Genomic DNA, 12496 nt, shown 5'->3' on the forward strand with positions numbered 1-12496 from the left:
ACAGCTGCCAAGCTCATAGTAATACGCCAGTGTCTTTAAAAGCATTTAATAACCGGCCAACCATGTTCATGTGGAGACTAAGGTCTTTAGCCCAACGACCGACTAATAAATTCCACCACTCAAATCATATGAGCGCATGTTATGAGCAGCATTAAGCTGCCACTTATTCCCGATTACTATAGAATAGCTTGCTGGCAAGCGTATGATATATGCCAAGGCGCAATTGTGGGCTCAGCCTGGTTCGTTATCACATTCTGCTCCGTATGTAGCAACCGCCGAGCCGTGTGTCCAACATGTTACACAAGAAGAGTTTTTCAATTGGTTATGGAAACAGTCGCATGTACAGTTCCAAAAGAGTAGGTGTTGGTACCAACAGAAATGGAGCACTTTGACGCAAGTCCGCGGATTCGGTCATGTAGAAGGCCCAAGCAGGCAGCACGGGGCCATATGGACTCCCAGCTTCGTCTAGTTAAAGATTATGGTGGCTTTTTGCTTTCCCCGTGTCCAGCATATGTCATGATCCGTCGTCCTTCATGACCCAGTACTGTATATGCAGCGCTGCACTTGCGACTTAGTTTACATCCGTTCTTCTGCCATTCTCCTGGGCTGTGTTCATGAAACCCCTTTGTCAAATCAGCCGTAATGTGCATCCCAACACAGTACTTGTCTTGGGCTTCCTTCTGGTAGTGAGTGAAAACCGGTGTTGTCATTGCGTTAACCCGTCCCCGCGCGTGATAGCATCACTAGCATTACGATGATGCGCGCGACTTTCAAGCATCGTATCTAATGGGCACATTTATCATTTCCAGTACTCCTTACTTATAGTATTCACCGGTACGAAATGTTGGAGAGATCCAACATCATTGTTCTTTCAAGCGAAGCGAGCTCACGCGCCGGTGTATTCAGCGCATCGAATCCAGCAAGCTCTACGATACGCTGATCTTGTCGGAAACGACCAGGGGCGAAATGGAAGTAGAGATAGTCCCCCTGAGCTATGCGTTGGCATTCCCTCGGTACAAAGAGATGGGATCTCATACCTGAAGGCGACCGTAGGCTCACTCCAACATGGACTATCGCCGAGAGAACGAGCTCGTCTTCACTTTGTCGTGTTAATAGCACACATAGACCAGCACCGGCATCCCGAATATGGCCAACCTTGGCTCACCAAGATGGCTGATAAAGTTGCATCGTATCACGACGATCCCGATCGACTGGCTCTTGCGCAACAAATGGAGGATAACAAAACACATGCGGTAAAGTCGAAGTTCGACTACGCAATTCTCATGGACGAATGCACAAAGAGCGGTGCGCCGTACATGCTGCTAGTTGAAGACGACGTTGTCTTCTTGCATGGATGGCGCCATCGAACAATGAAAGCCTTGGGAATAGCATCAGTGGAGTCGTGGGGGGCAGCCCACACAGACTGTAGGTTACGATGCTGTCAGATCGTTCAATTCATTAGTATGAAACTAATCAGGGTATCAGTCCTTTATTTGCGACTCTTCCATCATGAAGGTCTTCGAGGGTGGAACGTCGAATCGTGGCGCAGATACCTTGGATGGTCCGTTGTCAGTACCACGAGTAGTTTATGCGCCTTGTTTTTGGCACGCCGATTTGTAACCTCAGCCCGACGACATCTCACACGATCAGTTGTCCTACTTGTACCGTTTGTCTTCACTCCCCTCCTGATAATACTGTACTTCGCCGCGGGGGCCAACTGCGTACAGCCGCAGCCCGAGGGTGTGCACTTGATGCCCAAAAATGCATGCTGCGGCCAGGCCCTTGTTTTCCCTCAAACTACTGTCACCAAGGAGCTTCTGCCGCTTTTCGAGAAGAATCGATGGTCAGAGTCGCCTACTGACAGCTTCATCGAGGATTATGCAAATGCTAAAGGAGGACTGCGATGGGGACTGACGCCCGTGGTTGTGCAACATGTTGGAAGCACGAGTACCTACAATACGGATGAACGGCTGTATGGGAATATGACCCCGAGTGATATTTGGAACTACAAGTTCGAGGAAAATGCACCGTCTAGTTTAGCTGAGGAGCATTTGCGGCTGTATGGGCCAGTTATGACGAATGATTAGCATGGTTACGGTAGGTTGGGGTCAAGAACAGCGGAAGGTAATAAATCTGATTAGTATTTCATGGAGACCCCGAGTTTGATACCTTTGTCTGTATGTTCTGATGAAATGTAGTTGCCCTAAGAGCTTTAGCAGAACACATCTGTGGGCTATGTCGGGGATCTGAACCCTGGTCATTTTACCAACTCACCACTGATTGTGGAATGGCTTATCGAATTCTAACCCTGGATGGTCATTAAAATGCCAATCTCCAGCGATGGTTAGGTTCAATTGTTGCCTGGTTGATTGTGACGCTACAGGACGCCACCCGCAGCCATTCGTCATCTTCTATCAACCCTCATCATTCCTACATAGCGTCACAGCACAACAAACTTGCATCCACCAACTGTCAGTAAATTGTCGTGTTCTCAGGCTTGGCTCATCACAATATGTACAGACACTTTTAATAATGACAGCTATGCCGCCACATCTTCAAATATTCTCACCCGGCCCAACGACAGCCGAGCTTGGGACTTTCGATGTATTCCCCGCGCTTCCACCTGAGCTGCGCATAAAAATATGGCATCATGTGCTACGTCACCCTCGATTGATCAAAGTGCGCATTCGTAACCGGCTATTAATGGACGGTCTTCTCGCTCGACAGGGAGATTGGGGTCCAGGAAAGATGCCAGAAAAAAGACCAAGCACCCATGAGTGCGAAGACTACGGTATAGTGATTCAAGGCTACGGCACAATTAGCAAATTATTCCGAGTTAGCAAAGAATCTCGTGATGCAGCACTATCGTTCTATCGAGTGCACATTCCCTGCTGGATGGTCAAGGGCAAGACAAAAAGCGAGGACATGAAACCCAGCTTCTTCTACTTCAACCCTGAATTTGATCATCTCTTCCTAAGCACAGACACAGGCCAAGTGCCTGATTTTCTTCACGACCTAAAGACTCTTCATGATCCTCTACAGATAGGGCTTTTGAATCTTGCCGTCGACTCAAACATGTTGAGCGGCCCCGGTGGCATCTGCAACATCGACCTCTCGTCTCTGCCGCAGCCACACCTTGAAAGTTACACCGAGACGTTGGCGCAGCTCCGCGAGGTACTTTTCGTCCAACTTCAACGGGTTGGTCGTTATGTCATTGGCTATTACACTGGGGAGCCAGCGTCGCAAAATCAGATTAACTCCTCTCTGCCTGTTACTACAATGTCACCTAGCTTTGACCGTATATCCCCAGACCCTCGACAAGTAGAAGAAGACTTGGCAAAAACCTTCCTGCACGGTGATCCACGAGAGATGATTTGCACCTGGGGCCGCTACTTCTATAACGCTTTCGGTGGCCGAGTAATTCCCAGCACTGATTACAGGGTCTTACTCGGTTTTGAGCCTCTAGCCTTCGACATATACACCCTCGAAGACGGGAAAGATAGTTTGCAGCAACAAAGGGAGCGCTGGTTAAGTGAGCTCACCATATACGGTCCTGCTGAAAAGTCAGCTAGCGAGGCGTTAATAGAGTCAACACCATCTGCATTTGGATTTTGGCTGTTTGATGTCCACGCATTTGGTGCACTCCCTGAACACCCTAATCATGAATTGGAAAGGAGAAGGCCGGGCAGGTGGGACTTAAGCCAGCACCGGCCGGAACTTTGCTTGCAGTATTTCCAATTATAAATGTCAATATTATTCATTGAAGTCTTACGATGTATTCCCGATGTAGTGCTTCGATATTGCACACTGAGTCATATCCAGCTGTCAAAGGGTTGAAAATGGATTGAAAACAATACTATCAAGTCTATCGAGCATTCTACGTGGCCAATCTCATACGTTTATCTCCAATATTGTACCCATCTGTCCTTGTGGGCTGAGATTTCCCACACGTCAAACAACACCAGCCTTCTTCTCTCGCGGTTCTGCCTCACCACGAATACACCTCGCAGGGTGCCACGCCCCGAAAAGCAGGACAGCAAGGGCAACTGGTGCAAACTCAAGACAAGCAAAATAAACCTCATGAACTTGTAGTGAACCCCAAAGACCCTGCGCTGCCTCCGCCAATCGAAACACAGTACGAAGGTAGATCAGCGCTGTTGAGACGGCAAAGATACCAATGAAGAGACGTAATCCAGTATCAGAAATGACTCTCCAGGCTCGAAAGATAAACAAGCCACATATGGCAACAAATGCGGTCATTGCAAAGACTTGATATGCAAGTCCTGCAAGCAGCACGTTGCCTGCGGCTGTTGGATCCTGTCTCGCAGCTGATTTTCTGCCCACTAATGCCGCACCAGTCACTTGGACAACAGTAGCAATGGCATCGGATGTAATAAAGAACCAGAGAATTGCTTTCGGTGCGAAAGGTGAGTGCTTTTCCCCAAGTTTTTTGATCATGATTGACAAGATGGTGTATATCCCTGCTGCCATGAGCACGGGAGCTGTAACAATAAAGAAGTAGTTGATGATATAGTATATGAGGTGGTATGGGTCCTTCTTGGCGGATAGACTTCTGGCGATGTAGCCGACTACTTCGAACCCGAGACCGACAGAGAAGGGGATAAACCACCAGCTACGGTAACGGATAGTTTGGCCGAGGTGAAAGATGAACGAAAGGAAGAACCAAACTACTGCGACCATGGCTAGGGCGAATGATGGGGTGTACCCATAGATGATGATGGGTGTGTCCATGTCTCCATCGGGATTGGGAAAATTGGGATCTCGATAGCCCTGAACTTCAGGTTCTGGGTGTGTTAGCGTCATGTCGGCCTGGTTTTGGGGGTTGAACTCACGATCGTTCGATGTCTGTGACATTGTGGATAGAATGCCTTTGCAGTATGTATTGGAGTCAAGGGGGTGAGGTTGTTGTTGTGAGTGCTGAAAACATTCACTGAGAAGATTCTAACGTCGCCATCGCGCAGTTTTATAATTCAGCAGCGCGCAAAATGGAAGACACAAAGGAGCCGTAACAGATACGGTCGCGCAAGCTGCGCCTCTGGCGACAGATAATTCATTTCGTCAGCTAACCAATGATTGACTACAAAAAGCTGACGGATTTACTCTGCGAGGTATGCAATAGCGCGCGTAGTCAGTGTGAAATGCGCGCTGTGATGAGACAAAGAAAGAAGCGCAAAATATGGCCATTTCCTGACTTACAGGATTCTACAATCAGTCCCTAGTGAGATCTATCATGTCAAGCTAGCCGGTTTGAGACAGAATGTGCGCGAGAGTTTGATGCGTAGCTTATACGGAATACGGGCATTGGGCTGGTTGGTCTCAGCCACATTGTCAAATCTGATCGTTGACACGCGGCTTCAGAGCAAGCCAAGTTATTTTTAATGGCTAAGGGCTATTCGGGCTAAAAGTTGATGCTACATACTATCAATTGTTGATGTCAGTCTATTGATTTGCCCAAGTTTATCGCAATTGGTGGCCCAGTCGCTGAGGCTTTTTGGCAGTATGCTAAGTACTTTACTGCCATTGATCACAAGCCACGGCGATAGAATATGCCACACAGACGTGTTTTAGGCGAAAAGCATCTCATCGGTGGAAAATATGATGTTTGCAGGCAGCAAATAGGACTGTTTCCTCAATGTTGATCATTGGGTCTGTAGCAAAGGTAAAAAGTGTTTGCCCACCTCCAAGAATTCACTGGCACATCTCCATATGGCTTGATACGCAACTCGATACGCAGTCAAATACCTTTGACTGGTCAATTCAAATACTTTTGACCCTCACCGTAGTTCGGTGGGTTTCTCGAAATGATCTTACCAGGTCCCCATGTATCATGCGACAGGACATTAAGACCGCAAATTGTCTTGCAGATTGGTATTCTTTACATCTATTGAGCCGGCACTGTGGAAATAAACTGTCTGGTAGAGTAGAGTTCGTTCTCCAGGCGGCAATCTCGCACTAAGTGCGTCAATTCCAGCTCATCAGTCGCCTACTTCGTGTTGGTTGGATACTTCCAAGTCGCTTGTTGTGACATCAGCCTCGGAAGCAACTCAACTGCTTGAGATGTCACAGATGAGCCACATCAGTACGCCATCCCCGGCCATTTGGCTTCATACCAGCCCGCTCACATATCAATATTGCTAGCTGACGAACGGCATTTACTTCCTGTACCGTCGCCCCGTGGTTGATAGCGCCGCGCATGTGATTTAGGACAATATCTTGGACCTTCCAGTCTCGTCAGCATGATAACAATGACGCGTATTTTGCTTATCTGCAAACGGCTGCAGCAGATCAAGAAACGTACATCAGTCGCTATTCCGCCGGAAAACGTAACAAACATGGTCTCCCTTGCCGAGAGCACACTTGTGTTGCCGAGAAAGAAACTGTACATTAATCGCGCGGATGCACCTAAGTCTGGCGTTCCGCATGAATCCATCACCTTCATAAGTGAAGCAGACTTGTTGCCATAGACTGTATCGAAGAACTTCTCTCCACGGGCAAACACATCCGACGCGGCAGTTTTGGTAAAGTCCATCGTCCGAGCCGTCTCGTGGCTCGACTCATGGAGAAGCTCGGGCGGAGTTTTCGGTTTAAGTGCCAAGAGAGCTCTTATCGACTGAATGCAGTGAGATTTTCATATACGATAGCTACGATATTACGCTTGTAGAGATACTGCTTACTTTTGGCATCCCAGATACAGGAATCACCTTTATGAGCGCTTCGCGAAGTCGCTCTGCAACCCTCTGCTGAGCAGCTGTATCGGGTTCTCCCTCAATGGCATATTTAAACAATTCGGCCACTTCATTGGGACAGTTGAGTGCGCATAGGACGGCTGCGCTGATGACATACCACGAGCCTTGGGGTAATGCTGGGTGGTGCTTCAACTCGTCAACGAACTGGGCCGTCAAAATGGGCTGTTGCGCAGGCATCTTGTTTTATTGTGTAAAGTGTGAGCCAAGACGTCTATTTCAGGTTGTCAATGCTTTCGCATCAAGCGAGAGAGAGATGCTTCAAACAAAGAGCCTGATTGATCTTATATGTAATGCCAAAATTTTGCCGAGGCTCTTCGCACGCCTTTTCGACGGCATTGTTCGGCTGGTTCAGCTGCAGGGTAGATCGCTACGCCACCATTATTTTCCTATGACTCTACATCGCCGGTGATACTTTAGACGCCTCCCATGTCGTAAAGTGCCGACGGGAATATTGAAGATTGCTGCATCTCTCAGTTCGTCTGGCGCGTTTGTGTGAGTCAATTTGATGTATTCTGCTGGCTGCACGTGAAGGGGTTGCTGCAAGCAACGAAGGACGATGAGAAACTGCAATCCTTCATACCCAAATCTGATGGCTCCAATAAACCACGAGCATGATTAATAGTTTACTATTTTTGCCCAACAGGGACCCAATTCAATTGACGGTTTGCTGCCCTTGGGCTGTGTTACACACCGCTTGCACGGCGTGCTAAGTGAACGAAGGTTTGGGTTCGCAAAAAAGTCAATTTGTGGATTTTTGAACGATCAGTGGTTTTAGTGGGTCGTCAACATCTGAGCCTTCACTGGACTTGACATCTTTAGTAAAGTTGCAACATTCATCCCTCAACGGCTCGAGGGCGTTTTACCACCGTTGGCACGCTTTTCCGCAAGAGTCTTGCCAGGAACATCACATCCGGTCAACAAATCATCCAAACCGTCGCCATGAGCGACAGACAGGGCGGACATCGCCAGAGCCATGGCCGTGGCCGTGGCCAGGGTGGTGGGCGTGGTCGAGGACGAGGACGTGGACGTGGACAGCATCGCGGTGGCAAGCAAGTTTTCGAAAGAAGCTCGGCGCAGAGGCATCATGACACTCCTACTGATACCCCTTCACCGATGGATGTGGATGAGACGCCTCCGCCGACATTTGACTCAAAACCGCCTCTGACCGAAGCTGTACCTCTCGACACTCCGCGATTTGCTGATCTTGATGCGCAGCACCTTCATCCCTCACTCACCCAAGCCATCACGGAAGATCTCAAATTCGACCACATGATGCCAGTTCAGGCCGCAACTCTATGGGAACTCTTACCCCCTAACCGTCACGACTGTCTTGTCCAAGCCAGGACCGGCACAGGCAAAACTGTTGCTTTCTTACTGCCCGCCCTTCAGAACATGATCACCAAAAAGCAACCCGGAACCTCAACCATCTCCCTCCTGGTTATTTCACCAACCCGTGAGCTGGCATTACAGATTGCACAGGAAGCCACATCTCTACTGCAGAGGCTACCAAAGTATCGCGTGTGTACCGCCATCGGCGGCACCAACAAGGACCGAGAAGAAAAGCAAATTCTTAACAAGTGCGATGTTCTCATTGCCACGCCGGGACGACTCATCGATCACATGTCCAATGAAGATGTCCTCTGGGCTTTCAGACAATTAGACACGCTTGTACTAGATGAAGCTGATAGGCTGTTGGACATGGGTTTTATGCCCGCATTGCGAGAAATTGTCAGCAAATTACCCGACAAGCAGGAGGTCAACCGACAAGGCATGCTATTCTCAGCTACTATTGCCGCCCACGTCAACAAAGTAGCTGGTCTGGTCCTCTCGCCAGGATACAAATTCATCTCTACAATCCCAGAAGGCGAAGCAAACACGCACGAACGCGTGCCTCAAGTTCTCATCAAGGTGCCCACCTTCTCATCCGTCGCCGCAGGCATGGTCGGCGCCATAAGAGAAGAGGCCCGTAAACACGAAAACTTCAAGGCCATTGTCTTTGCCCCCACCGCTGCTCAGGCCGGATTCTACGGACATGTCCTTTCTATGATCCCTGGACTACCACCCGTGTCTACGCTTCACAGCCGAATGACGCAGAATAAACGAACCAAGATCACGAATGATTACCGTGACGCGTCTACAGCTATCTTGGCAGCTACTGATGTCATCGCAAGAGGCATGGACTTTCCCGGTGTGACAACAGTCTTCCAAATTGGTATTCCGTCAGAAAAGCAAAGCTACATCCACCGCCTGGGCCGTACGGCGCGCGCCAACGCCGAAGGACGCGGTATTTTCCTCATTTGCGAGGCTGAATCCTTCTTCCCGCAGTGGACTCTGAAGCAAATCACCTTTATTCCCCATGAGGCGGATATATCGGCGGCCGACGAGGTTGAGCACATTCTAGAGACAATTGACGAGGAGGAAAAGGGACAGATTTACAAGGCGTGGTTGGGCTACTACAACAATCATATGAAGGGGCTGCGGTGGGATAAGACGGAGCTTGTGCGACAGGCTAATATATTTGCGCGTGATGGGCTTGGGACGCCAGAGACGCCTGCTATCCAGAAAAGTACGGTTGGTAAGATGGGGTTGAGGGGGACCAAGGGGCTGAATGTTGTGCCTGACAAGCCTAGAGGGAGAGCAGCCAGGGGCGGGCGATAGGTTTGACACATCTGGTCATGGGGTATAGGCACTGCAACGGAGTTGGGTAGAGGTAAAAGTTTGACATTACATGTAATGCACGGAAATTCGGGAAGCGATTCCAGGAACAGCTTGACTACAACACAGGTCATTTGGGGAGGGCGATTCTAGCATTTCACTGTGGGAGGAGGAATAGTCCAACAGCTTCTTAACTGTTCGTCATTTATGCTTAGATCAAATGGTATTAGAGATGTGATAGTCTGTTTTTCATATCTTCATATCCCCCACTGTAATATCCAGAACGCCTACGAGCGGGCCTCCTGTTTCTATGCATCGCGGGAAAGCAGGGAAGAACGCGAAAAAAAAAAAAGAAGAAGCCGTTCACTCGTTGAGCCGGTTGACCGGCTTCGCATGCTAATCATAAGCCCGAACCCTCCTTACGCATCTTCTTCGTCACCCACCAAGACGTCCTGATCGCCTGACAATGTACTCACGACGAGCACAGAGTCTCCCTCTCCTTTGACTCCTTTCAATCGCTTGTTGACAGCATCCCACTTCTTCATGATTAAATCTTTGCCGCGATATGACAAGTTGCCCGTCAGAGTTGAACCAATTACCGTTCCCTGCCAGGACCGCGGATATTTGGCTGTGATTTTCCCAGTTGTTGAAGCGTGCTCGGACTGGAGCTTGGTAAGGTTGCCTGACATTCCGACATGGGTATCAAAGGGAGATATTGCGTCATCAAATGTAGAGTTCCCCTGATCTGGGCTGCCTGCTTTCAACTTTCGGGGCGGATTGATCGTAATAGCAGTAGAACCTGATTTGGTCTCTGTCGAAATCAAGCAAAACTTGTGGCCCCATCTTACGCAATCACTGTCTGAAGCTGGCCAGGCATTCAATTTTATATTTCCGCTCTGGGAGGTTATGAGGACCATGGACGCAAAAAGAGTTTCGATATCCGTGTTGCCTGTGTCTCCTTCGACGGCTACCTGATGCTCCCGCAACCTCGACCGTCCAGAGGATGTGTCGATGTGAGACTCTGAAATGGTTACATGTCCGGTGTGCGTTTTTACGCCTAGCTTCGACGCAGTGGCCTTGGGGTACTTGGGCAGCTTTTGGCTTACGTTTGCGACGACGTTACCAGAATGTGTGGCTAGTATCAGCGTGTCATATATAGGGAACCATCCACGCAAGTTGCCAGCCGTAGCTTGCACGGTCAAGTCGCTCGTTTCGAGACGATAAGGAACCAGGGTTTCGTTCTTTTGCCTTTTCGGAAAAATGACGTCACCGGCCATTGTTAGGACATCAGCGTGGCTCATCACACTCAATGCCAGGCCCTCGTGGACCTTGATATTGAGATTCTGCGATTGAAGGGAAAGCGAGTTGAGAACGGCATCTTGTGGGACAGACATGGTGATGCGGACTTGCATACAAGGATCCGAATCTCGATCGTCCCAATGTACTTCACCGGGGGTGGTTAGCTTGAAGGTACGAGTGCTTCTGTCCCAGCCAAGCAACGGTCCTAGCTCTTCTTGATTTGCGATGGATTCGACCAGAATAGAGCCAGTGGAGTAGGATGAACCACTGCTTGGCTGAATGAACATGTCCCCAAAGACGTGGACTCGGCGGCTTGCTGGCTGGGAATCTTCTTGACTTGCGACTTCGAGGATAGTAAAGTCTTTGTCTTCACTAAACGTATATGTCTGCCTGCCAGTGATGCGGCTATGCTCGGATTGGCGGCAGTTCCTGGGTGGATTCCAGTGAAATCCATCATCTTCAGGCGCGTCAGGCGGCTTAACAGGTTCTTCGACGTAGTCATGTTTCTGGCGAGCGTCAGTAGGTTGACGTTCGGTCTCGATGAATTGGTGTGTATTTACAACTTACATGGTGATTGGACATGGCATATGTAATGGCGACTATTGCCATAACGACAAGAATGAGAATTGCAGCAAGGATCAGGACAATTCTTTTTTTATATCTTGGGCGTTCTGTGACCTTGCTGAAACGGCGCCAAAAGACAAGCGACACTGGTAGTTCTGGCTCAGGGAAAGGTACGCTCATAGCCTGAGGGTCAGTTGAGAGTAATGGTTCCTCTTCTCCTGGAAATGCATTGTTCTCTGACGGAATGGATGCCGTGGAGGGATTGGGGTTGATGGACTGATAAGATGCTGGCGGGTTCCGGGAATACGCTGGCGGTGCATCAGAGTAGCCTCTATTGCCATGATGGCCACGATGATGTCCACGAATCAATGGTGCGTTTTCCGATGTCGATCGCCGTGGAGGACGTGGTGATAGAGGCGACGGTGGAGGTGAAGGCGAAGATGGACGTGGAATAGGCTGGGCTGTTGGACTGGCACCAGTTTCTATTGTGGTAGGTGTCTGTACTGGTGCTGCCGAAGAGCTGGCTTCTTGTGGTTGTGGACTGCCATTGTCGTGTGTCTGCTCTTGTTGTTGTTCTTGCTCTGGCTCCTGGTCTGGCGATGCTTGGTCGTTTCGAGGATTGGAGCCGGATGCCTCATCTGCTGCCTCTTGGGCCTTGGCATCGGCAGCACTTTGCCGTAGCGTTGGATCCTCAACCAAGACATTGGGAACGTGAGGCACGTTGGCAGAGAGCGGTCCTCGTGTTTCCCGGCTATCGGTGACACGGCTCTGGCCATCATTGATATCGGGTGCCACTACTTGCGACAAGACATTCGAGTTGTGAAAGTAGCCATCTGCTGGGGACAGAGCAGCATCCTCATCATCAGAAGCATTTTGATGATTGTGAGAGGTTTCTGGGGCGTTTGACCGGTCATCAGCCATCGCGAATGAGCGGGGGCCCCAAAGGGGTACTTGCGTGATGAAGGACCAGCTAGCTACGTTGGAGTTCAAGACATGAGGCTGGTGAAGCAGCGACGTTGAGTTCAAAGATTCTTACATCATGTCCAAAGCCAACATTGTATTGATACAAAATGTTGGTCAAGCTAAGCTACCACGTGCACTAAGCCAGCTTTGTGGCAGCTTGGCGTGCATTTCTTGGTCTGGTGCGATCTCCCACCAGTTTAGCCACCCAATTTAGCCAAGTGCCAATTGATGTGATTCTGCCCCGCCTC

General features: G+C 49.5%; 6 protein-coding genes across 6 annotated transcripts; 3 read left to right on the forward strand and 3 right to left on the reverse strand.

The window, feature by feature from the left end:
• Positions 1 to 1169: 1169 nt before the first annotated feature.
• VFPPC_09322 (hypothetical protein) lies at positions 1170 to 2087 on the forward strand (the record flags this gene model as incomplete). The annotated part of the gene is made up of 2 exons (XM_018287880.1): positions 1170 to 1425; positions 1486 to 2087. The coding sequence occupies 2 exons, from the start codon at positions 1170 to 1172 to the stop codon at positions 2085 to 2087; spliced, it is 858 nt and encodes a 285-aa protein (XP_018139197.1).
• A 454-nt stretch (positions 2088 to 2541) lies between these two features.
• VFPPC_16517 (hypothetical protein) lies at positions 2542 to 3744 on the forward strand (the record flags this gene model as incomplete). The annotated part of the gene is made up of 1 exon (XM_022429025.1): positions 2542 to 3744. One exon carries the CDS (start codon positions 2542 to 2544, stop codon positions 3742 to 3744), a length of 1203 nt encoding a protein of 400 aa, XP_022284138.1.
• Positions 3745 to 3951: 207 nt separating this feature from the next.
• Positions 3952 to 4875, reverse strand: VFPPC_09321 (RTA1 like protein; the record flags this gene model as incomplete). Its single annotated transcript, XM_022428652.1, has 2 exons — positions 3952 to 4805; positions 4854 to 4875. The coding sequence occupies 2 exons, from the start codon at positions 4873 to 4875 to the stop codon at positions 3952 to 3954; spliced, it is 876 nt and encodes a 291-aa protein (XP_022284137.1).
• Positions 4876 to 5996: 1121 nt separating this feature from the next.
• VFPPC_09319 (carboxymuconolactone decarboxylase) lies at positions 5997 to 6944 on the reverse strand (the record flags this gene model as incomplete). The annotated part of the gene is made up of 4 exons (XM_022428651.1): positions 5997 to 6004; positions 6132 to 6240; positions 6320 to 6631; positions 6696 to 6944. The coding sequence occupies 4 exons, from the start codon at positions 6942 to 6944 to the stop codon at positions 5997 to 5999; spliced, it is 678 nt and encodes a 225-aa protein (XP_022284136.1).
• A 762-nt stretch (positions 6945 to 7706) lies between these two features.
• Positions 7707 to 9425, forward strand: VFPPC_09318 (ATP-dependent RNA helicase; the record flags this gene model as incomplete). Its single annotated transcript, XM_018287877.1, has 1 exon — positions 7707 to 9425. One exon carries the CDS (start codon positions 7707 to 7709, stop codon positions 9423 to 9425), a length of 1719 nt encoding a protein of 572 aa, XP_018139193.1.
• Positions 9426 to 9841: 416 nt separating this feature from the next.
• On the reverse strand, positions 9842 to 12206 carry VFPPC_09317 (hypothetical protein; the record flags this gene model as incomplete). Its single annotated transcript, XM_018287876.1, has 2 exons — positions 9842 to 11227; positions 11289 to 12206. The coding sequence occupies 2 exons, from the start codon at positions 12204 to 12206 to the stop codon at positions 9842 to 9844; spliced, it is 2304 nt and encodes a 767-aa protein (XP_018139192.1).
• Between the last annotated feature and the right edge of the window lie 290 nt (positions 12207 to 12496).

The sequence above is a fragment of the Pochonia chlamydosporia genome, chromosome 7 (genome assembly GCF_001653235.2).
Source record: "Pochonia chlamydosporia 170 chromosome 7, whole genome shotgun sequence".
In the NCBI taxonomy this organism is placed as follows: Eukaryota; Fungi; Ascomycota; class Sordariomycetes; order Hypocreales; family Clavicipitaceae; genus Pochonia; species Pochonia chlamydosporia.